The sequence below is a fragment of the Adiantum capillus-veneris genome, chromosome 20 (assembly GCF_014529385.1).
Source record: "Adiantum capillus-veneris isolate H3 chromosome 20, ASM1452938v2, whole genome shotgun sequence".
NCBI classification, from domain to species: Eukaryota; Viridiplantae; Streptophyta; class Polypodiopsida; order Polypodiales; family Pteridaceae; genus Adiantum; species Adiantum capillus-veneris.
In genome coordinates, this window is record NC_140950.1 from 153,428,756 (window position 1) to 153,455,079 (window position 26,324).

Below are 26,324 nucleotides of genomic sequence, written 5' to 3' on the forward strand. Positions count from 1 at the left end.
AAGGCTCTTTCATTCCTCCAGCAGTTTGATAAGGCCTATGCAGGGGGAAACTTTACAGAGGCTTCAAAGGTCCGCAAGGCAGCCACTTTCTTGACAGGGAATGCGGGACAATGGTGGACAACTTTATTGCTTCAAGGGCAAGCTCCGTCCACATGGATTTACTTCAAGCAGATTTTTGCAGCAGCATGGTTATCTGATGATTTCGAAGCAGATGTCATGACAGAATGGCACCAGCTAAATGCTGCCACTTGCAGAAATCTGGATGATTACAATCGGAAGTTTTGGAAAGCTCTACTTCCAGTAACTTCCTATAGGTTTGTGCCATTGACAGAACAGATTGAAAAATACTGTTGTGGCCTACCTAAAGGATTGAGAAAGTACTGTACGAAGACAAAAGTCACTACTTTGACGCAGCTCATCGAGGTAGCAAACACTGGCAATGGTTTGCTCAAGGGAGAAGATTGTGAATTTAACACTGGCGTCAAGGCAGGATCAGGCAAGAAAAATTCAGCCAAGAAGCACGTTCCCAATGAGGCTCCTAAAGGGACTCAGGAGTCGGCCAACGCAGGGAAAGACAAAGCTACGGCTGAATCAGAAAAAGGACCCGCAAAGAAATGGAAAAGACGTTTTCCTCGCAAGTCAGAAGAGCAAAAGAAGGTCCTGAGGACAGAGAACAAATGCTTTATATGTGAGCAGCCTGGCCACATTGCTTACAACTGTCCTACAAAGAAAAGGCCAGCTGATTCTGAAGACAAGGAAGACAAGAAAGGAAAGAAGCCCATGGCTGGTCTAGTGCCAGATATGGTGGGCGATAAGCCAAATTCGGATGCAAGTGAGCTTTGCAGAGCATGGGGAAAGGTCAGGGATCAAACAGTGCTTATCTTCTTTGATCCAGGTGCCAAAGCCAACTTTATTTCCCCAGAATTGGCTTCAAAGTTGGGAATCAGACCTGAAGAGATGGGGTATACAGCAGAGGCAGGTTTGGCATGTCCTGGCCATACAGAGGCTGTGACACCCATCATTGGAAAGTTGCGTCTACATATCCAGTCCTATGTAGATGCTGAAGAATTTTACATCATGCCACTGGACGGATGTGATGTGTTGTTAGGTATTCCTTGGTTGTTTCGTGTACAGGGAATCATGGATGCCTACAACAAAAAGATCACTGTACAGAGCAGGGGAAAGACTCATATTCTGGATGTAAAGCTTAAAGGGGAGTCTATTCCTACTGTATCAGCTTCTGCTATTACTTCTGTAATGAAAAAGCATCTTTCTGCGTACTTGGTTTTTGCACGTGAAGTGTCAGATTGTGATGAATCAAATTTATCTGTGCTAGATAAAGAAAGGTCAATGTTTTTACAACAGTATAGTGACTGTTTTTCCGATTCATTACCGTCTCAATTACCGCCAGAGAGACCCGAGGACCATGCGATAGATTTGGTGCCAGGCAGTAGCCCACCAAACAAGCCTCCGTACAGGGTTAGTGCGGCTCAGCAGAAAGAGATAATGGGCCAAGTACAGGAGCTGTTAGAAAAAGGGCTGATTCAGCCCAGTTCATCTCCATTTTGTTCTCCAGTATTGTTGGTGCAGAAAAAAAGGATGGCTCATGGCGTATGTGCATCGACTACCGTGCACTGAACAAGAATACCATCAAGAATAGGTTCCCTATACCTAGAATTGATGATATTATGGACAAATTAGAAGGAGCAGCTATGTTTAGCAGGATAGATCTAAAGAGTGGGTACCATCAGATCCGCATTAGATCAGAGGATGTGCACAAGACTGCTTTTAGAACAACGTTTGGCCTTTACGAATTTTTAGTGATGCCCTTTGGTCTCACAAATGCTCCTGCTACGTTTAATAGGATGATGGACAGAATTTTCCGTCCACACCAGCAGTTTGTTGGTACATTCTTTGATGACATGATAGTCTACTCAAAGAATGAAGAGGAGCATAAAGGAAAGTGGGAGCAGTATTTGCCATTGGTGGAGTATGCATACAATAATACAGTGCATTCATCAACTGGCAAGGCACCTTTTGAGATAGTTGAAGGTGGCAAGAAAGTTCCTCCCATACTGCATACAAAGGACAAGATATTTGAAGCAGATAAGTATGTTCAGGACATGGATGAAATGTACAAGAAGGTCAAAGTGGCCTTAGAAAGGACTCAGGCAAAGCAAAAGAAAGCAGCTGATCGTCACCGTCGTGAAGTGGTATATTCACTTGGTGATTGGGTGCTTCTACGGTTTGAAAAGGCAAGGTTAAAGAAGATGAAGGGCAAGGAAAGACTGTTTCCAAAGCTCAGCATGCGTTACTATGGGCCTTTTCAAGTGTGCGACATAATCAGTGATGTTGCATATAGGCTGAAATTGCCTGACAGTTGGAAGATTCACAATGCGTTTCATGTGAGTCTTCTCAGACCCTATGTGGGTGATGTGCCAGAACATATGCCAGCTGAAGATCAGCCGGAAGTCGAGGAACTTGACGAGATCTTGCTCCCTGAACAGATTTTGGCACACAAAGAAAGGAAAGTGAAAGGCAAGGTTGCTAGGCGTTACTTGGTAAAGTTCAGAAACTATCCACCAATGGATGCTAAGTGGATGGAAGAAGGTGAACTTGCAGAGTCACCAACTGTGTTATCACTTTACCTGGAAGCCTTCGGTTTGCAACCTACCTTGACCCCTTGAGTTTCAAAGCTACATGGATTGTCAGTGTGACAATGGCTTCTGAAACAAATGATGTACATGGTATTTAAAGTGAGCTCAAATCAAATACCTGTTACATGAATGTTAGAGCTGTACAGATTGTCAGTTTGGCAATTGCTCTTATGGAATGTCCAAAAGTTTGGTTAGTGCTATAGAAGTGAGTATTTCTTGTCAGTTTGTCAAGGATACAGTGATTGCTTCTATTGAAGAGTACATGTGTAACTGCATTCTTAAACTGTCGGTTTGGGTATGCTCGAAAGTGTTACGGGATCCAACGTGTACTATAAGACAGTGGCAAAATGTGCAGCTACCATTTTGTCATTGGAAAGTTAGTGACTCAAAGCAATGGCAGAGTGCGCAGCTACCACTATGTCGTTGGGACAGGGTTCACACGCAGGCAATACATGAGTCGACGAGGTGTTGAATACACCAGGGTTGACAATGAGCATGTATGTGTCGTATATGTGTCGACAGGTGTTGAATACATCAGTGCTGACAGTAAGCATGTACGACATAGATGCAAACGAGGACGTTTGAGATTTCAAGAGGGGGGTATGTCACCAGCGTGTGACTACTATCTATCCTTTTTGTTGATTTCTTTCTTATTATCTATTTACTTTCACTTTTTGGAAACACCCCTCGGGAAATCTAACTGCCCTGCATTGCATAGCTAGTGTGGAACTGTCCAGAGGGAGTCCAGGCCTGAGGGCAAGAGAGCACTAAGGTTGGACAAGGACTATGGTTAGCCAAGTGGGGTCATTGACTAGCCAAAGTGGAATCCTTTGCTACAGAGGCTACATTTCAGTTTTGGATGTGGCCGCAGTGTACAAAGAGGGTCGGATGACCTAGAAAGATACAATGGCAGCATCTCCTAAAATTTAGGGAACTGCTATTTTGGGACCTGAAAATGTCTTCGCGTCATTACGTGCAGTTTGACATGGGGATCATTTTGTTACTCTGTGGCCAAGTCAACAGAGGCTGCAGGTGAGATATTTTTAGACCCGAGGGTCTAAAGCGGGAAAATGCACAAATGAGTGACACTTGGCACTTTGAGGCCAGTTTACTACTTATAGAGAAGGCAAAAACGTGATTTATAGCTGGGAGGCTCATTTTGCAAGTCCCTGTCACAGGTTAAGAGCTATGGAGTGCTTGCTTTCCCTCTTATGCACAGTGCGGTGCCAGGAGTGATGCCCTGCACGCTACGCACTGCCCTCTCTCTCCCCTTTGGCAGTATGTTATGCCCCTCTAGTGGGCTCTTCATTTGACCAATGTACAGTTGTGTGGGTTCATGCGCGATTGCCGAGGCAAGAGCCTCTTGCACAGGTACTGGATTAGCTAGCGGCTAATCCCCCCGCAGGTACAGGTGAATTCGGAGAGGTTTCACGCCAGAAATCTCGTCCGATTCAAAGGGCAAGTAGCCCTACAGGTGCGGGAGCTCGAGGACTTGCTAGGGATGCGACCGGCACGCGAAACGGAGCCCGAAACAGTGAATTACAGCCTGCTGTGTATTTTTGCAGGTTTAGGGTTTTGGCCCTAAACAGACCCTAATACCCCCAGGAGGTTCGGGGACGCAAGGGGACCGCTGTACAGGCGATCTGGCGCATTTTCAGGGCTGAAAACAGAGAATTCAGCGTGCTGCAGATTCTCGCCAGGTTTTGCAAAGTGCCCGTATGCGTCGGGAAAGTCGGTCAATGCGTGGGAATGCTGACCGTGAAGGGTTCTAGTACAGTTATGCTGCCGAAATCGGGCTGGAACAGAGGAAATTCAGCCGAGTTTGTGCGGGGCAGCTTGTAGGAACCACAGCGTTTATTCCCTCTTTTGAACAATAAAGAAATACCGAAAGGGGCGCCTAAGTTAGGGGCCAATCTGGTGTCCGTCTACTCATACAGGTGCAATCTAGCAGCCTGTATCCCTCTCCCCTCTGTTGTGTCTTGAAAGTACAGGTAAAATAGACGACTAATAATGGGTGAAAGCTAAATCAAGGTTTAAAGTAAAGTCTACCGCCCTTTTTGGATTGAACAGGCCGGTTTCAGAAAGGGCCACACAAGACTTTGTGTCGTTTTCGGCGCGGCCCAAAGAAGCAAGCGTTGCAGACCTTTATGAAGTTCAAGTACCGCACGACCCACACATCAGAGTGGGCCAGCGAAGAGTCCCTTCCAAGATTCCGGATGCTATTGGCGTCGAGGCCCTCACTTTGAAAAGGAGGGGATGTCACGTGATACATCCAACCCTATGTGTCCGTGGACAAGCTACAGCATGATCAAGGTTCAGTCAAGTCCAGTCAGTCTAGATTAGAAGTGATCTGGCACTTTTGTGAGTCTATTCATAGACCGTGCATGCGCAGTCACTTAGTGTAGATGCATATCCTCTGGTTGCACACAACATGATCATCGGTATTCCCATCAGAATCCATCAGAATCAGAAGAGGAATTTTCCAGTGCATTTAGCCTATTTTCCCTATTTTTGATATTTTTCACTTATTATTTTTAAGTGACTTCCCAACAAAAGTAGGTAGGGCAATTTTGCTAAGTTTGTATACAAGCAAACCCAAGTTAGCACTAAATGGCAGCAGAGGCAGCAGGAGCTCCCTGCTCAACAGGCATCTTCTCAGCAAGAACCCCGTAGTACCCTCAGCACTTGAAGGCGTATGAGCGGAAGTGTGACGCGAGAGAGAGTGCGAGAAGAAGAGCACGATGATATGGTGAACTCGCTCTACTGTAATGTGTAGAGCATAGTGAGTTTCTATTAGGTTTTTACAAAAGAATATGTGTACATACCTGGCGGCCCGCCCACTTACCTGGGCGACCACATTGGGCTTTATACCCCAACCACCTCCCACTTAAAGTCCAATGTGGTACTTTAAGTGTGAGAGAAGCTACTATACAAGCTAATATACAAGAGATGTAGAGAAGTGATGTACTACCCTACACCTAATTGCTTGCGAAAATACGCAAAGCTCTCTGAGGGAAGTCCTTTTGTAAGTAGATCAGCAAGATTTTCTGTGGTGTGAACTTTGACAAGTTGAAGTTGCTTATCCTCGAGCATTTCCCTGATGAAATGATACTTCACATCCACATGCTTTGTCTTTGAGTGATAAACTGGATTGCGAGCCAATTGTATAGCACTTTGACTATCACAATATAACACAGGCATCTCTTCTTTGATTACCAAATCTCTTACTAGTCGATTAAGCCAAATTGATTCTTTGCATGCCTCTGATGCTGCAACATATTCAGCCTCTGTAGTAGACTGAGTAACACAATCTTGTAATCTAGAACGCCATGATACTGCTCCACCAACCAATGCAAAGGCATACCCTGACGTAGACCTTCAGTTGTCTAAGTCACCTGCATAATCTGAGTCTGTAAAACCCTTTACACTTAGCTCCTGACTCCCATAGCATATACGCATACTCTTTGTAGCTTTCAGGTATCTCAATATTCCTTTCACTGCCTCCCAATGTTTCTTGCCTGGGTTTGACATGTATCGACTTACTACTCCCACTGCAAATGCAATGTCTGGGCGAGTAGCAATCATTGCATACATTAAACTACCCACTGCAGACGCATATGGAATCTTATCCATTTCAACATGTTCTTCCTCAGACACAGGACAATCTTGTTTGCTAAGTTTCACATATGGTGGCAATGGAACACTCAATGCCTTTCCCTTCTCCATATTGAAACGTTGCAAAACCTTGTCAATATACTCTGTTTGAGATAACCAAATCAACTTCTTTGATCTGGCTCTCTCAATGCGCATACCAAGTATATGACTTGCCTCACCCATGTCTTTCATGTCAAACGATTTTGCCATCTTTGACTTCAAAGCTGAAATTTCTTCCAAGTGCTTGCCAGCAATCAACATGTCATCCACATACAAAATAAGGATCAACCAACTGCCATCCTTAGCCTTCTTTGTATATAGACAATGATCGAACTCACTACGTTTGTAGCCTTGAGAAAGCATGAACTTGTGGAACTTATGGTACCATGCCCTCGGTGATTGTTTTAAGCCATAAAGACTCTTTCACAACTGGCATACCAGATCTTCCTTGCCTTTCTCAACAAACCCTTCTAGCTGCTGCATGTAAATTTCCACATCTAAATCACCCTGCAAGAACGCTGTCTTGATATCCATTTGGTGCAACACCAAATCTAATATGGCAACCAATGCAAGAAAGCATCTCAATGTAGTCATCTTGACCACCGGAGAGAAGACTTCATCAAAGTCAATGCCTTGTTCTTGCTTAAAGCCCTTGGCAACAAGCCTTGCTTTGTACTTTGGCTGACTATCATGAGCGGTGATCTTATACCTGTAAACCCATTTACAAGGTAGAGCCTTTTTGCCTTGTGGTAATTTAACTAGCTTCCATGTCTAGTTTTTATGCAGAGCTGTCATCTCTGACTGCATGGCCAATTGCCAATTCCCGGAGTCCTTCATTTGCACTGCTTCCTTGTAACATGAAGGCTCATTGCAATCAGTCAACATGACATAGTTCATAGATGGAACAAACCTATCAAGAGGTCGCGTGATACGTCCAGATCTACGCACAATAGGTGGCTCAGGCTCAGCCACAACCTGTGGTTCCAATCTATCATGTCCTTGCCCCTCTTGAGCCCTGACATTTTGTCTTGCACGTGCAGGTCCATCTTCTTGGAAGACAACTCTTCTAATCTCCTCAACCCTCTCCGGTTTAGAATGATATTTGGATTCATTAAAGTGAACATCATTGCTGCGGACAACCTTTCTGGATTCGGGATCCCAAAGTCTGTACCCCATCTCACCAGAATTACCATAGCCTAGAAAGATGCACTTTCTACTCTTTGGCTCAAGTTTGTTCCTAGATTCCTTTGGAACGTGAGTATATACCTCACAGCCAAAGACTCTGAGATGCTTGTATGAGGGCATTTTGCCTGACCATACCATCTCTGGCACTGAATCCTTCTGCAAAACCTTGCTAGGAGATCTATTTACAAGATGAACAGCTGTTGATACAGCTTCAGCCCAAAACCCATTTGGCAGCTGTGCATTAGACAACATACTTCTGACCTTCTCTTGTATGGTCCTATTCATCCTCTCAGCAACACCATTTTGAGGAGGATTGTAAGGAGCAGTAAGTTCACGTTTTATACCTTTTGACTAACAAAAGTCCTGAAAGGCCTTTGAAACATACTCTCCACCATTATCAGTGTGTAAGCATTTAAGCTTCTTGCCACTCTGATTCTCCACAAGTGTCACAAACGTTTTGAAAACACTAAATGCTTCATCCTTGTGGTTGAGAAAGTAAACCAATACTTTCCTCGAGTAATCATCTATAAATGTCATAAAGTAAGAAGCTCCCCCTAGAGATAGGTTAGGCATAGGTCCACACAAATCACTATGAGCAAGTGCCAACTGTGTATCTCTTCTACTGCTTCTATGCTTATGAGGCTGCTGTGTTTGCTTGCCATACAGACAATGTTCACAGAATTCAAAATCATTAAATGAAAAGCCAGGCAAATAACCAGAACGAGACAAGATTTTCATTCTCTTTTTGGACATATGTCCTAACTGGCTATGCCACAAAGAAACGTTCGGCTGCTCGGTTACATTGATTACATTTTTAGAGACATTTTTACTCCATGTGCTACTGCCATAGAACCCTTGGATATCTTCCATATGTTCTGTCCAAAAGTGGTGACGTAGACAGCATCATCAAGTAAACTTGTGCTGATCAAGCTCTTTGTAATTGCGGGAACATGTCTCACATTCTTCAGCGTGAAAGAAGAGCCATTCTGAAACTTCAATTGAACATCTCCAACACCTAAGATCTCACATGTCTGCCCATTGCCTAGCCGAACATGATCTTTAGTGGTCACATAAGAGGTAAACCACTCCTTGTTTGGAGACACATGAAGTGATGCCCCTGAGTCTATAATCCAGTCACTCAGTGCATTTCCATCAGATGCTGTAAGAAGAGCTGAGTCCATTGTATTCTTCAAGAAGTAGATGTCTCCTGACACTAGACTGTCATCCTCTGCAACAGTATTTGTCACATTTATTTCTTGAATCTTCACTGAAGACTTGTTCTTCTCACCATGGTCTTCAGCTTTCTCTTTGCCTTTTTCTGCTTTCCATTCTCTGCAGTCTCTTTTCATGTGACCCTTCTTGCCACAATGGTAGCATTCTATGTCACTCTTGCCTTTAGCACTGCGGGACTTGCTACGAGACTGATTCCTCTTTCCACCTTTGTACTTTTCTTTGTTCCTTCCCCTGACAACTAAGGTTGTTCCTTTGCCTTTGTCCATTGTCTTTCTATTGGTTTCTTCAGTAAGCAGACTTCCTTCTACACCTGCTATGTTCAGACCATCTGGAGGTGCAGAATTACTCAAAGCTGTGCGAAAAGTGTCCCAACTTTCCGGCAATGTGATCAACAGGAACATAGCTCTAACAGGTTCATCAAACTTGACACCTTGAGCTGACAATTGACTGTAAATTGTGTTGAATTCATTCAAATGATTGGACATAGGTGTCCCTTCTTTCATCTTCAAGTCAACAAGCTTCTTAAGCCAGTATACCTGTGAAGCTGCACTCTGCTTCTCATAAAGATCACTCAGCTTTAACCATGCTTGATAAGCCGACATCTCGTCTGCTACATTGAAGTAAACGCTTTCTGCCAAAGTCAGCATAATGGTAGAAAGTGCCAATTCATCCATTTCGCTCCATTTATCTTCGTCCGTCCATATCTTCTGGTTTTATCCCTTTGAGCTTTATAGGTTTTATCTGCTTCTTTTGTACCAACACGTGGCAAATCTGCTGCTTCCACAATGGAAAATTGGTTCCATCCAGCTTCTTGATATTGTAAAGAGCAGTGTCCTGTGATCCCGCCATAGCTACGCTTCACAGTAGTTTACTTTCCTGGGAAAAATTCGGCAGAGTTTCCCCTGTAAACTGACCTCTGAACCAATATCAACTTGTCAAATGAACCAAGAAAGCTTCAGATTCTGCATAAATTTCGGCAGAGTCTCATTTGTAAAATGGCTCTGGTGTACTAAAAAACATACCAAAAAACAGCTCAAAAACACTGTCTCTCTGACACTGTAAGCTGTGGGTAAACCTGTCCTGCACCTGTACTGTCTCTGATTGTCCTGTCACTGTCCTGTAAGCATAGACTGCGACAATGCCTCAACGGCAGTAAAGCAAAGATGCAATCCCAACTGTCTAACTCACAGTCAATACATCCTAGCTGCCTATCTAAGGGTGCTCGAGGGATCGCTCCAAGACCTGTATCACCGAAAGGATCTCAACATTCGAGAATCCCACAGCTCAATAAAACCTCACTCGACCCTCAACAAAGACTGCAGTAAAACTGACAGTACATAGACTTTCCACAAAGTCATACACCCACAAATTTCCCACTGTATGCCGTAACCGTTGCGGCGGTTGTTTGCTGCATGACTCACGGCCAGCAAACCCTCAACAGACATACATCATCTCTGACAATACATCCCATGTGGAAGTACCTGCAATGTCAGGATGAAATCTGAAATATCAAGCAGCAAACACAAGCTACCTGATGAACTAGTGGATGTCGCCTACAGTCTGTGTGTAGATCATAGTTACCCGGAACGCGGAACAGGAACGGCAACGGGATCCCCGCAGAACGGGGGAACGGCTAGGGGTCCGGAACGGGAACGTCGCGGAACGGGAGGTATAAAAAACACCCAAATAGTGCAATTTTTAGCTCCTTGTGTTTAAATACAAGGAGTATTAGAGTGCTTTGACTCTAATACTCACAAAAAACTCGTTTTGAAGACCATTCAACCTTGCTATGACTAGATGATGAGAGAGAGAGAGAGAGGGAGAGAGATTTGAGAGAGTGGGAGGGAGAGGAAGAGAGCTTGAAGGCTTGAAGCCTTGAGCCTTGAGAGAGTGAGTCTTGAGAGGGAGAGATCTTGAGAGTGAGAGGGAGAGAGCTTGAACCTTGAGGATTAGCTTGTGAAGAGAAAGGGGGAGGGGGGTGCATTTTATGAGTCCTTGAGGCCTTGCACACTTTCAAAAGAAGCCCAAACATTTACTTCAATTTTTTCAATTTTTGCCAAATTTGTTTGTAGCCGTTGGCTGTTCTAGGGGCATTCCGGAACGGTCCGGGGGCGTTTCGGAACGTTCCGGAACGGCCATTACGGTTTGCATTGGCCACCCGGAATGTCAGACATTCCGAGACGTTCTAAAACGTTCGGGAAGGGAATTGCCCCCCGAAACGTCGGAACGGGGGCTAGGGGACGTTCCCCGATAACTATGGTGTAGATGCGCCCGTGTCGTATGTGACACGCCTCCAAGAACTGTGAGCCGTCCTTCGATGTGTAGACAACCACAAATCAGCACTCTGGGAGTGTCGATATCCTCAGCACCGGCAGTCGTAGGCCGAAAACCCCAAATTTGCAGAGTCGGATCTGTACCCGTCGAGACCACATAGTCGAAAATGGCCTGCGCAGACCTTTGTCGAAGCCGAACGGTGGCCGAGATGACCTCAGACTGAAATTCTGACAACACCATGCCCTTCGGGCTCACCCACGAGATTTGGGGCCGTGTCTTCGCCTGTCGAATTTCACTCCTATCTGAGTTGGTGACTCTAGCCTCCTGCAATGCTGCCCCGAGCCTCGATCTGAGCTCTGATACCAGTTGAAGGAGTACGAGCGGAAGTGCGACGCGAGAGAGAGTGCGAGAAGAAGAGCACGACGATATGGTGAACTCGCTCTACTGTAATGTGTAGAGCATAGTGAGTTCTTATTAGGTTTTTACAAAAGAATATGTGTACATACCTGGCGGCCCGCCCACTTACCTGGGCGACCACATTGGGCTTTATACCCCAACAGCACTCCTTGGTGTTTTTGGTTTCCCCTCATCGCCCACACTCAGCCCTAGCGTTTTTGGATATCGCTAGCACCTCCCCATGACCCCTAGCGTTTTCCAGTTTTGCAGTCATCACCAGCACTTCCCAGTTGCCTAGCGTTTTTGCTAGCGCTTACCAAATCTGCCAGCGTTTTCCATTTTCAGCCTTAAGTGCAGAATTTGCAGCAACGTTTTCAGCCTTGAAGACAACAGCAGATTCAGCCCTAGCCATTGTAGAAGACCCCCCATTGTCAGCCCTCAAAAACGCAGCCAAAACAGTCATTTTCAACCATCGAAAACAGTCCCAGATTTTCAGCCATAGCATTTTTATGGACAGCAGATAGAAGACCGCAGATTTCAGCCCTAAAGTCGTCGTCGTCGTCACCGACATAGCCTAGACTTGCATCAGTCTCATGGATACCATTTGTACCAGATTGTGCAATCATAAGTAGACCACTCTCGCCGACGAGAGTGGGGCCTTTGGAGGAGGGTTTTACAACGTCTCTGGTGTCGTATCTCTCTTCTCTCTCTATCTCTCAGTCTCATGCACTTGCACGCACAGTGTCCATTCACTTTGTTTGTGATCATAGCATTCCCTCATTAAGAATGGAAGGCTCTACCTTCCATAAGAACAAAAGGAACCTTGAGCACAGTTCGGAGCACTCATCTTGAGCAAAGCGCACACATTCATTCCGCTGCACCTAACACTCTCATAGAACCTTCACTCACACTACCATTCTCTCTCCTCTCTTTGTTTATTGCACATCTCTCATTGAGTAACCTTGTGTATGTAACGAGCACTTGTCCTGAGCTATCACCAAAAACACTTCTGTTACCTAACAGCTGGAAATTTTGAATTTATGAGAGCCGCTATCTTCTTAGTTCCTTGTTCAAGGATGCACATTCGACAATCAAAGAGACCCCTATCCTCAAAAAGTCACAACTCTGTCCATAAAGGCATGCCTCTTCAACGAATAGCCAATCTTCTTTGACGATTGGCTACGTCCTTTTCTCATTAGGTTGTGTCACGTGCACATCTAACCCTACGTGCATGTGGACAAGCTACTTCAGGTCTAGGGTTCAGGTCAGCTTAGGAAGAGTTCTGGCACCTTGTGAGCCTGTGCGCAGGCCGTGCATGTCTAGGCACTTAGAGTAGTTGCATATCCTCTGGTTGCACACAGCATGATCATCACCATTACAATCCATATCCATCATGAGCATTTTACAGTGCATAGCACCCATTTTCGCTATTTTAGCCATTTTTTACTTGTTATTAATAAGTGACTTTGTTGGGAAACTGGGTAGGGCAAATTTGCTAATCTCTATAAAAAAAACCTAGTGCTAGCACTTTCTGGCATAAGAGGCAGCGCAGTACCTACACTTGCAGTGCACCTTCTCAGCAAGAACCGACCGGATTACCTAGCGTTTTTCAGCCATCAAGACCAGCCAACGTTTTCTCTTGCACATCAGCCTTGGCGTTTCTGTAGCAGAAGGCCTAGCGTTTTTGCAGCAAATACAAGATCAGCCTAGCATTTTTGCAACTTGCAGATCAACCTGCATTTTTTAGATCCCCAGCGATGACAGAATCAGCCATTGCATCAGCGTTTTCTATTTTCAGCATTTAGACTCCGCAAGGACAGCCCCAAACCTCGCAGATCTCACCTTCTCGCGACAGATCCTCGCCGCACGGTCAGATCAGCCAGCGTTTTCAATTTCAGCCCACTCTTCGCAGATTTCATCACCTGCGTTTTTAGCGCATCGTCGTCGCCATCGCCGTCCTCGCCGACATAGAGTCAGAATTCAGCACTCAGTAGATTTACAGATTTCAGCCCCTAGCGTTTTCAAATTTCAGCTCGTCTTGTCATCGACATCGTCGGCAAGTCCATTGCATCTAGACCATTGTACCAGATTTGTGCAATCAATAGCATAGACCTCTCTCGCCATAAAGAGAGGGGCCCTTGGAGGAAGGTTTGACAACATTCTGGTGTCGTATTCTCTCTCTCTCTCTCTCTCTCTCTCTCTCTCTCTCTCTCTCTCTCTCTCTCTCTCTCTCTCTCTCTCTCTCTCTCTCTGTGCACCTTCATTCACTGATACCAATGTAATCTGCAGCGGAAGAGAATGTTGGAACTTTGCTCAAGATGAGTGCTTCGAACAATGCTCAAGGTTCCTTTTGCTTACGGAAGGGAGAGCCTTCCGTTCTTTAATGAGAGAGTGCAAGTGATCACAAACAAAGTGGATAACACTGTGAATGAAGGTGTTGAGACTGAGATAGAGAGAGAAGAATACGACACTAGAATGTTGTCAAACCCTCCTTCGAAGGCCCCACTCTCTATGGCGAGAGCGGTCTACTATTGATTGCACAAATCTCTACAATACTTGGACTTGCCGACAATGTCGACGATGATGAGGACGACGACGATATGGGCTTAAATCTGAAAATGCTAATGGCTGAAATCTGCAAATCTTTATCTGCTGAATTCTGACTCTATGTCGGTGACGATGACGCGCTGAAAACGCAGATGCTGAAATCTTCGTTTTCCGGGTTGAAACTGCAAACTTCGTGGGATCTGACCGTGCGACGAGGATCTGCTGCGGGAAGATGAGATCTGTGAGGTTCGGGGGTCGTTTTGTTGTGCCTAAGTGCTGAAAACTGAAAACGCTGATGCTTCTAACTGTTATGTTGCGATGGATCTGCAGAACACTAGGATGGTATGTTGATCCAAAAACGCTAGGGCTGAAAATGGGTCCCGCTGCAAAAAAGTTGTGAATCTACTAGTACAAACCACTGACGCTAGTGTTGATCTGTCCTCTACTGCTGCCAGTTGATCTGCAATGCAAAAACGCCGGCTGTTGGTCTTGTCCAAAAACACTAGCTTTGCAGATGGCTGAAAACGCTAGGTCTTGGGGGTCTTGCTGAGAAGGTGCCTGTTGAACCGGAGTTCTTGCTGCCTCTTCTGCTAGAAAGTGCTAGCGCTAGGTTTCTATATATACAAACTTAGTAAATTTGCCCTACCTAGTTCCCAACAAAAGTCACTTAAAAATAATACATGAAAAATGTCAAAAATAGGGAAAATAGGTTTAATGCACTGAGAAATGCTCCTGATGGATTCTGATGAATTATGATGATCATCTTGTGTGCAACCAGAGGATATGCATCTAATCTAAGAGTCCGGACATGAACGGTCTGCGAACACTCACAAAAGTGCGAGATCACTTCCTATTCTAGACTGACTTGACTGAACTGAACCCTAGTCATGAAGTAGCTTGTCCACGTACACATAGGGCATCTAATCTAAGTGTCCGGACATGAACGGTCTGCGAACAGACTCACAAAAGTGCGAGATCACTTCCTATTCTAGACTGACTTGACTGAATTGAACCCTAGTCATGAAGTAGCTTGTCCACGTACACATAGGTTTAATGCACTGGAAAATGTTGATGATGGATTCTGATGGATTCTGATGATCATGATGTGTGCAACTAGAGGATATGCATCTAATCTAAGTGTCCGGACATGAACGGTCTGCGAACAGACTCACAAAAGTGCCATACCACTTCTTATTCTAGACTGACTTGATTGAACTAAACCCTAGTCATGAAGTAGCTTGTCCATGTACACATAGGGTTAGATGTGCACGTGACAACTTCCATTTAGGCAATACCTTTGTAACTTGAGAGGAAGCCCATAGCAACATCTCTCCCTTTGCTCCTCAAGAAGGACCATCTTAACAAAAGCCACTAGAAAAAAGGTATCCCAAAACCGTTGGTTGCAAGACAATAAAGATCACCCTAAAATGGTTCCAAGGTGTGAGAATTTGTGCATCGTAAAGAAGTGTCAACCATAGTAAAGAAACAACTATTTGAATCCCACCTGCATGCCAAGCATAGTGCCATACGTCTATCCCATGCTTCCATGCATCCCTGTTCCAAAAGCGCCAAAAGCATTTGTGCCCTATGGTCCAAAAGTACTTGCACTTGTGCCATATGGTCCAAAAAGCCCTTGTACCTATGCCAAATGGTCCAAAAACACCTACACCTGCTCTACAATGCCCAAAAGCATCTGTAAGCATCGTCATCTGATTCTTGGCCGCCATGTCTGAGAAAAGGACTTTTGCCCAAAAAAGAGTCAAGGAAAGGTTGCTTTTGCTTTAGAATATCGTGCATTGACCACTTATGCATCACATGTTGTCGCACTTGCTGCTGCATCGGGTGGAATCTATAGGGGTCTCCTGCCATGCCAGACATAGTGCCATACATCTCTCCCATGGTTCCAAGTATCCCTGCTCCAAAAGCGTGAAAAGCACCTATGCCATACCGTCCAAAAGTACCTGTTCCATATGGTCCAAAAGCACCTATACATGTGCAAGTGCAACGAGCCGGCAAACAAAATGTTGTGTGAAGGGCTGTCAAGAAAGTAGGCGACCACGTTTCTTCTCATGCGAAACTAGATCTACAAAGCAATGTGGATGAGTTGCACAACGTATGGGCTTAACCGAGCCACGACAAAAATGAGGGCTTGATTACAAGATAAATGTGGGCACTGAGAAGGTATGCCGGGGCTGAAGCGAGAGGCTTAATGTGGCATGATTGAGCAGCTACTACTTGGGTCTTGTTGTATGCAACTTCTTGCTTTCGCAATGAGCAATGCACCATACTCCATAAAAGCATTTCCTCTCGAATCCTCTATATCAAACTTAACATCTAAAAACCCTCTTGCCTTTCTGCATCTTACCTCCAATTTTCTAAACTCTTCCTCAAAAGGTCACACCTCCATCTTTGTCTCTCCCATGCCACCATTTCCAAGGAATTTCATAAAGTTGGTGACAAACCCAGCATTTGCAAACAGAAGCGTAAGTATTTTTAAGGAAACCCCAATTACTAGGGGCAATAGAGCTGATCGGTCTGGGCAAATCTTCCTAGGAGAAAGTTGGGCAATGCAAGTTCACTCGCGTAAAACTTTGACTCTCTTGAAAACAAATGCAATCCTTCCTTGGAAGTGAAATAGAAATCGTTACCCCTCATAAAGAAACGAAGTTGTGAGGAACACACCTGTACAAGTAATGGTCTTCGATGTGCCATGCAAACATACTAAAAAGCATTCCAATGTATAACATGGGTTCAGTAACTCCCTACAGCCAATACAAACAGAACATTGATCAAGAACCATTCAAACTAGAATTGAAGCAAACCCTGCCAACAAAGCATACCGGTATCACAATGTCTAAAAGCCGAAGAGTAGAATCCGGTAGTCGAGAAATGCCCTGTGGGAAACAAATAAAATAGCTCAAAAACTCACTTGGTGGCATAGGAAGTTCATCCGAGCATTTTGTGAGACTAAACTCTAACCTTCAAATTCCATTTGCTTTGTCCCAAAGGGTCTGTGCAAGATTCTGAAAAGGCACTGCCTTCAACATCACAAGCGTATTCAACAGTGCGAGTCTTACCAAGCACAAGTTCTTTCCAGAACTCTGCCTCGACGAACTTGGTAGGCAAAGCTGCAGCAGTTGAAAACTTGCGAGCAAAGGCCTTATTTGCAACTTTCTCATATTCGGTAAGATTGTAAAAGCTGCAATCAAGACAGAACCAGTTAGTCTCTCCAGGATAACAACTACCAAGTGTTGAAGGAGTTTCTGTCAACAAGCAATTCTTCACCGTCCACTCATAGGAAAGATGGTTTTGTCCTGCTTGTCCCAGTTTGACAGCCTCATTGGTTGGACCCTGGTTGTGAATTTAAAATTTGTTTGCTCTCGAGTCAAAACCACTCCAGCTGGGACAGATGCGACCACAGGAGGTACAATTTTGCAAATGCCTACACAAATGCAGAGAATATTTATGGCATGAGATCTACAACAGGAACCTCTCAAAAAAAAACCGGACACTGACCATATTCAGAAGCCTCGGTTGCTATCTTTTGAATGTACTGCAGCGGATCGACAAATTCCTCTTCAGTAGGGTAGTATATGGGGCATGATACTATTTTGTCAATCCAATCAGTATTTGCAGCCCCATGTCTATCAACCTTGACCCCCTCATTGCCTGCATTCAAATTGAACTTGGAAGACATCCCATCTCTGTGCTGAAATATTGAACTGTGCCAGTCCCTTTGCGTCAAAGCATCACCACCACTACGTGCTGAAGAACAATTCCCCCTCTGCATTCTGTATTTACTTAAAGCAGCTGGACACTATCTTTTCCACCTAACCCAATGCTTCCGTTCTCCTGAAAAATCAGGTGTCAACGATGTAAAACGAAAGAGCACCATGCGATTTTTATAGCACACTGCAACACCGCCTAATTAAAATATCATCTAGCTCCCAAGGTTTTCCGCACAGATCCTCAATGTGTGCATTCCGCTTTATCAAGTAAAATCATCCAGAAGCCAAAACAATGCCATACCCTTCCGGCATTGCGCCTTGAGAACAGAAAAAGCAGACAAAACTAACGACAACTGAAAGAGCGCGTTTTTATTAGAAAGCAGAGCAAGCATATTAAAGCTTTACCCGACTCAAAAGTCCATTGGCAGTCATGAGCGCCAAAGAATTTGTCGGATGTTGCAGCAAGGCCCTCCAGTCCTTGCCAAAGCAAGCAAAACACCTTCGGCATTCTCCTTCACCGCTCCATCTTCCAGAAGCCTTGCTTGTTGGCCCTATAAACGGAAAAAGCAAGTCCTGTCGTCTTACCTTGCCCTACGACGGCGTCCTCTTCACAGCAGATCTGCTTCGACGACGTAGGCAAGCAGCATTGTGGAGACAAAACCTGCGCAGAGAGAGAGAGAGAGAGAATGTGGCCGAGAAGCCAGAGACCGACACGCCGCGGGGGGGGGGGGGGGGGGGATGAAGAGGCCGGAAGGGAAGAGAGCGAGAGAGGGACGGAAGAGGCCTGCTGCTGGCGGCGGCGGAGGGAAGAACGACAGGTCTCTGATTTGGTCGCCGCTCCCCTCGTGGCAAAGAGAGAAAGAGAGAGAGAGAGAGAGAGAGGGGGGGTTTGGTAACCAAAAACAAAAACAGCGGTCTCCTTGCGAGCGAGAAGCCCAAAACTCGGGCCAAAAGCAGAAGAGGCCCTGAAGCCCAACCAAAAAGCGAGTGTAGGCTAGGGGGGAGAGAGAGAGAGAGAGAGAGAGAGAGAGAGAGAGCATTTACCAAGTGCCACGCGGATTCCAACCCCGTTTTCAATTCTCCTTTCTTTGGGCCTTTACCCGTTGGAGCCTCATGAGTCATTATACCCACCTTGTAAGAATAACCACCCTCGTGATTAGCTAAGCCCACTTTCTCACCACTTCATCGTCACAATAGGATTTTGATAGTGCAACACTTGAGCATTGAGATTGAAGTGGCTTGGTCACATCTTCTACTATGTCAAGGTGGCAACGTAGAAGTTTTCATGTTTAATCTAGAGTTCAAAAAATCCGAAATTTCTTCAAAAGGTATGTCCCACTACATATTGCCAACTACGATAGTCGATAAGTATGAACTTGAGTATAAAAAGCAAGCCCTTATTGGTATGGTCTGTGGTGCTCACCCCCCCCCCCCCCCCCCCCCCCCCCCAAAAAAAAAAAGGCTTACAAGTACAGGTTTTGCCTACACAAATTCATTTATCCAGCTTAAGGAAGAAGGGATGGCGGATGAGGCCTTGGGAGCTAGATAGTGGACTATTAAAAACTCTCCTCGCTATCCGTTTAGATGCAATTATTCTTTCTCTTTTGGAGGAAATAAATATGCACTCTATCTTGTGTGGATGGATTTATCTCACTTACCCTATCAATATTACAGATTTCTCAAGACCATTGCGTCCTTGGTAGGTTAGGTCCTAAGCAGCAAACGGCCTAGGGATCTAATCCACTATGGCACTTTCAAATATTTGGGGACAAACCCTTGCCTGAACACATAAAGATTATTTTGGGTAATGGCTCTTTTGTTCTCCAACATGTCATCTTCAAGCATCTCCTCAATGAACGTTTTCATTGTGGTTTAACTACCCATAAGATTAGGAACTACATCTCTAGGAGATATACAGGAGTGTCTCAAAATACAAAGGCGGCTTGAAGGTTATGCAGACTCTAGAACCAATGAGGGCTTTCACACTCCACCTCTAAACCTAAAGATCCTCTAAAGGATAGGAACTAGCCAAGATGCCCCCAGCAACCCCTCAAGCAAGTGAACCAATTAAAGATATCTACCTCCCCAATGGTGAACAAATGTGTCTTTAGCTTTTTACAAACGATCCTACAGGTTTGTTGGATAATCATGAAACTTTTGTCAAACACTTTTGAAACCGTCTCCACATTTTAGTATGGCCTCTGGTTGGGCAATTAATCATAAGAAACGGATATTCTTTTGCAAAATCCATTTCAAAACATCAAAAAGATCACAGTAGCCAATCTTGGAAGAAGGTCTCCACTTCAAGTGACTCAGATTCCCATGGGATTTGATTTTATGCAAGAAGATGGGGATGGGTGTTGGCTCACTTTGAGGCCAATCTTAAATGATGGGAAGGATTAAGCTCCTCTACTTCAATCTTAAATGATGGGAAGGATTAAGCTCCTCTACTTCAAAGAAAGTTCTGGTGATTAGCCATTTCTTGATTTTGTCATTGATATACTAGATATCCTATTGGAGACTGCCCATAGCCACTTGCTCATAAGATTTGCAATAACTTTTTGTCACGGGGCACACCTTCCAAATAGGGTATCTCCAAGGTCACTTACATAGTGACTTGGCTGCCTAAATCCATCAAGGGATGGATAGATTTTCCATTGAATCTACAGCGATGTGGAGAAAGCTCCCATTCCTCTCTATGATGGCCAGTCTTTTTTACATTAAGGTAAAAAACTTACAACTTGTGAGAGGTACCTAGGTAGCTTGGAATAAAGACAAGCCTCACCTAGTGTTGTAGATTACAAGGAACCAGCTTGAAAATAGCATTAAGATGTAGCCAATAACGATGCTCTATGGTGGTTTGCTCTTACCATCCCTCATCTTTTAGCTAGGGACTTAGGAAAGGCCATAAACTTCACACACTTTTGTAGATTCTGTAGCATTTAATGGCCTAATAACTTGTGTGTAGCGAAAATGAGCATGAACATAGTGGGCATTTCATTAGAATAGATTCCTAATGAGAATTACAAGAGTGCTTGGGTGGAGAGAGCAACAAAAAGCATAATACCTAGTTAGATAGCATCGACAATACTTTCAAAAGAGAGAGAAATTCAGCTATTAACAACAGTTGAGGACCGGATTTGCATGGAGTCGGTCCCCCCTCCAAAAGGCTTTGTATTATGGTTTCTCCCATCAAGAGAGACATTGTACAATACAATTCTTTGTGTTTCTTCAAGACTAGCTAGTGCAATGAAGATGAAAGCTTCATGCACTACGCAAAACACTTAGCAAACACAACTTGAATTATCCCCGTTCTCAGACCCAAGACCTCACATTCCTTCGAAGATGGTGAGAGCTAGCAGGGTATGAGAGTAGATTGAGAGGAAGAAGGAGTATCTTACGAGAAAGATGTACATCTCCTCACATAATCACTCATATTAGCATAGCTTAGCTTAGTAATTAGCTTGGTAGAGGAGAAGAGCATGCATTGAAGCTTGGCTCTTGGTTGGATTTGCATCCACATGCCAAGAGAGTGTTGATGTAGGCTTCTATCTCTCAAGCTTGGAGTAGGTGATGAGTTCTCCATTAAAGCTTGGGAAGAGATAGTCTTCTCTTTCTTCACACATGAGATTGTGTGAGTGTGTGTGTGTTAATGCCTTGCAAAAATCAGCCCCCTCTCTCTCTTGGGCGAGCCCTCTTGCTATTTCCTCTTGTTGAGCCCTCGTTGGCTCTCCCTAAGTCAAGCCAATGATCATTAAGCAGCATAAGTGATAGCCTTCTGACATGTGTCCCCCTTTCCCCTTTTGTGAGAGCTTTAGGTAATTAAATAATTAAACTAAACTCTCATTGGACCCCTTTGCCTCCTGGCCAATAGGAATCAGGCAAGCCATTGGGCTCTTGAATGCTCATTGGACCCCTTGGGAGACTGCCCAATAGTCTTCTAGGAGACTTAATTCTCATTGGTTTCTTTTATTAAATGTTTTTTAGTTAATTAAACTAGATTTACTCTGGCTTAATTCTCATTGGTCCACTTCAAGGGTCATCCAATAGAAACTGGGCACACCTTGTGGGCATCTGGCCTAGGGAGCTGACATGTGTCCCTCATTCCCTTTGTGTAAAGGGAGCCTGTGTGTGTGTGTGTGTGTGTGACTTTCTCTCTCATCCCCTACCTTCAGGGCTCGCCCCCTCCCATGTAGGGATATGCAAAGACTTTTTTTACACACACAAAGCATCCAATTTCCCCTAGGTTTGACCTTTGGACACAACCTTTGAATTTTGGAACCTTAGCATTTTGGAAGTCTTAATGGGATGAACCTTAGGGTCTTTTTAGCCCATTGTTGCACGTGGCTCTTTTGTAGATGGCCCCCCCTTTGGATCCCTACTGTGGCCGGTCTGCTAGCTTAACCAATATTCTAGCTTTTTCTCCCCTAGCACTTCCCCACATTAAATGATCAGTTTAATATGAGAAAATCATTTAGGAGAATTAGATATTGATTATTATAACATTACCTCTCTCTTGAAATCATAGTCGTCCTTGACTATGGTGTAGAGAAGATAAAGCATATTCATGAGTCCTTTTCTTAGCGGGTAGAGGATCCCTATGTTACCCTACGACATCATTCCACAATGGATGACTAGTCCATTTGGTGCTTGAGAGCCTGAGGTTGCCGCAAGCATGTCTGCACATTAGTCCTATCAGTCTTCCATAGTAGAGTGACAAGTTCTACTTGGTATTTGGGAGACGTCGTCTCTGCAAACTTGATCTAAGCATGCATACTACTTCATTTTTGTGCACAATAAAGAAAAAGAGAGTCTTATAAGACAAAAACTTTGTTCATTTTTTACATTTTGTACATTTGCTTACTCTTGGGAAGCATTGTAAGCATTGATAAGGTTTAGGTTATCCTTTAATTGTATGCCTTGCATCCATCTAGAATCTTCAAAAGGATAATTCTTAAACTTAATAAGATATCGTCGGATAGTCTTACCGCCTCTTAGTACCTTGTCTTCATGTCGGAGAATGGACTCGGGCTGCAGCACCTCCTGTAAGCACCAAGGGACTGCCATGCCTAGTCCATCCGCCCAGCCTCCCTTTAATAGGCTCCTAGCCCCTTTCGGACCCCTTCCCACTGGCAGCCGGCCCTCGGCCCTTGGCCGAGTCCGTGACCCCTTGGTTTGGCCCTTGGCCTGACATTACTCCCCCCTTGGAGAAGCGTTTTCGTCCTCGAAAACAAAAGTGGGGAATTTCTTCTTAAGAACACTTATGTTTTCCCAAGTGGCACCCTCTTCAGGGCGATCTTTCCACTTGACTAAAGCTTGACTACGTACATGATGACGAGTACGGAGTTCATGAAAATCTAAAATGCGTTCAGGTTCATGCGGTTAAGTGGGAGGTTCAGTGAAAGCAACCAATATCTGCTGGCCGATAACATTGTCGTCCCCATGCAAGCGTTTACGTAAACGACTTACATGAAATACCGGATGGGCACGCGAGTGCGCAGGTAACTCAAGTTTGTAGGCCCTATCACCAACTCGCTTGAGTATCTTGAATGGCTCGCAATAACGGGGAGATAATTTGGGCATCGGTCCAGTCTTCAGACTTTCTGAATGCTCTGGCACACGCAAAAATACTTCTTCACCTTCCGTGAAGGTAACTTGCCGACGTTTCTCATCAGCATACTTCTTATACCGATCTTGTGCTTGTCGAACATTTTGACGAGCAAGTCTCAGCATTTCCATATGATCTTGGAGAAACTCCTTGACCTGTTGGAGCTTCTCAGTTGCCAACCCCACTGTGACTAGTGATCTAGGTTGAAAACCATACATAAGCATGAATGGACTAAAACCAGTTGTAACATGCTTAGCACTATTATAGGCAAACTCAAGAATAGGAAGATAATCTTTCCAATCTGATTGCTTCTTGCTAACGTATGCTCGTAGCATATCCTCTAGCACTTGGTTGACTCGTTCCATCTGACCATCTGTTTCAGGGTGATCAGCCGTACTTAAATTAAGTTGTGTACCCAATCGTTTAAAAACAGCCCTCCAAAAATGACTATTAAACTTGGGATCACGATCACTCACAATGTTACTTGGCAATCCATACAACCGGTAAAGATTGTCCACAAATAACTTAGCTAAGTCTGGGGTCTTAATGGTTGACTTTGTTGGAATAAACCGACAAAGTTAGTCAACCGGTCTACGACCACCCATACCGAGTCATGTCCTCGAATAGTGGTTGGTAAACCCACAATAAAATCCATGGAGATACTTTCCCATTTACCGTTGGGAATGTAAGAGTCCTCCTGCTTTCAGGCGCTCTGTTATTAACTTGACATTTTTGGCAATGCAAGACATAGTCTTGAACATACCCATGCAAACTTGGCCAGTAAAACTGTCGTCTTACGAGTGCATAAGTTTTCTTAATTCCCGGGTGCCCTGCACTTGGACTATCGTGACATTCATAAAGAATTTGGCGCCGAATGTCCGCGTCCGTCGGTACACACACTCTCCCCTTGTGGAGTAGGTACCCATCATCTATGGAAAAAATCTTCCATCTCTCCAGTTCATCACTCGAAAGAGGAGAACTGAGTGTGGAGGAAACAAAACCACTACCAACATTGGAGTGAGAAGGATCCCTCTTTCTAACATAGCTCCACACCTTGGAATATGCAGTATCATGCTCACACTTACCTTTGAGAGATTCCAAAAACTCGCTCCGCAATTCCGTGAAAAGGAGAGAGTTGATCTCTGGCATTCGGCTGAGAGCATCAGCCACTACATTGTACCGCCCTTTACGATATCGTAGCTTGGCGTCATACTCCTGAAGAATCTCATCCCACCTGGCCTTGCGACCCTTCAAATCACTTTGTTGTGTAAACCACTTGATGCTTTCATGGTCAAACACAATCTCGAACTGTGCACCATACAAATAATGTCGCCATGTCTTTAAAGCAGACACTATTTCATAGAGCTCTCGTTCGTAAGCAGAGTAATTCTGATGTGCTGAATCCAGCTTCTTGCTTTCAAATGCAATCGGCCTTCCCTCCTGTAGAAGGACTGCTCCAATCGCACGATTACTAGCATCCGTTTCCAAAACGAATGGCTTTAAGGGATCCACAATAGCCAAAACAGGAGCTGTGGCTAATGTGTCCTTAAGTTTGTCAAAACTTTGTTGTTGTTCCAATCCTCACTGAAAAGTCTTGCCCTTGGCTTTTAGCTGATCTGTCATGGGAACAGCAATATGGGCATAGTTTTTAACGAATCGACGATAAAAACCTGCAAAGCCTAAAAAAATCTGGAGCTCTTCCAAATTTTTGGGAGAGGGCCACCTCCGAATGGCATCCACCTTGGATTGATCCATGTGTAACCCTGCAGCCGAAATAACATGCCCCAAGTAGTGAATTTCCTCCTTGAGGAAATCACATTTGGATTCCTTGGCATATAACTGATTTTGGCGTAACAAATGAAACACTTGTTTCAAATGTACTAAGTGCTCTTCCTCAGATGCACTATATACAAGAATGTCATCGAGGAAAACGATAACAAACTTTTCCAAGTATGGTCTCAAGACACTATCCATGAGTGTCATGAACGTAGCTGGAGCATTGGTTAACCCAAAGGGCATTACCAAAAACTCATAATGTCCAAACCTTGTTCGGAACGCTGTTTTGGGTATATCCGCAAGCCTGATGCGTACTTGATGATACCCAGATCTTAAATCAATCTTTGAAAATATACGAGCATGGGTGAACTTATCAAACAGCTCATCTACTCGTGGCAATGGGTACTTGTTCTTAACAGTAGCCGCATTTAATCCACGGTAATCTACGCACATGCGCATACTACCGTCCTTTTTCTTCACCAAGAGAATGGGAGAGGCCCATGGTGAAGAACTTGGTTGAATAAACCCTCTACTGAGATAGTCAGCAAGCTGACGTTCCACCTCAGCAGCCTCCGAATGACTCATTCGGTAAGGCGGTTTACTCACTGGCTTACTGCCTGCAACCACGTCTATGCCATGTTGCACAGAACGTGTCGGCGGTAGCCCTGGTGGCAAATCATCTGGGAACACATCCTTGAATTCCCTTAAAAGTTCCTTCAATTCCTTAGCAACATTTGCTTGTTTTGAATTAGTAGACATAGCTGGAAGAGGAGAGAGAGAAGAATGCGGCGTTGAGGAAGTTGTATTCAAAACTTTAGCATCGTTAAAAACATCATCCACATTTGAAATAAAATGGCACAGTGAGTAACACAAAAAGAGTTCTTCTATTGCATCATCAGAAGCGAGCTTCATAAGCTCAATTGTACAAATAAGTGGTGAGGAAGGTACATCCTTCTCCCCCAACAGCAGTACGTGCACACCATTGGATTCGAACATTAGACTATTATGCTCATAGCTACGTCTAAGTGATGATCCTAAACTATGCAACCACTCACGACTAAGAACCACATCCGCCCTCTCCATATTCATGACTTGGAAATCCAAAGAGGTACGATATCCTTGAATTTCCAGAGGTACATCTTTAACCTGAGTGTCCCATATCTCAGCATCATGGCCGTTAATCATTGCTACCTTGTAGCGATGGGAACTCGGGGTTTGGGGCAATTTGAGTCGTTTCACCAATTTGTAATTGATGAAATTGTGCGA

General features: G+C 44.5%; 1 protein-coding gene across 1 annotated transcript in view; it reads right to left on the reverse strand.

Annotated features, from left to right (window-relative positions):
- Positions 1-18,575, reverse strand: part of LOC147433427 (uncharacterized) — a 40,634-nt gene extending 22,059 nt beyond the window's left edge. The window contains exons 1-6 of the mRNA XM_086492988.1: positions 18,080-18,575; positions 17,463-17,798; positions 17,232-17,388; positions 16,926-17,145; positions 16,787-16,840; positions 16,629-16,708 (exon numbers count right to left, since the gene is read on the reverse strand). Coding sequence (XP_086349114.1) covers positions 16,629-16,708; positions 16,787-16,840; positions 16,926-17,145; positions 17,232-17,388; positions 17,463-17,736 — 785 coding nt within the window. The 5' untranslated portion in view covers positions 17,737-17,798; positions 18,080-18,575. The remainder of the gene's footprint in view (positions 1-16,628; positions 16,709-16,786; positions 16,841-16,925; positions 17,146-17,231; positions 17,389-17,462; positions 17,799-18,079) is intronic.
- Positions 18,576-26,324: the final 7,749 nt, after the last annotated feature.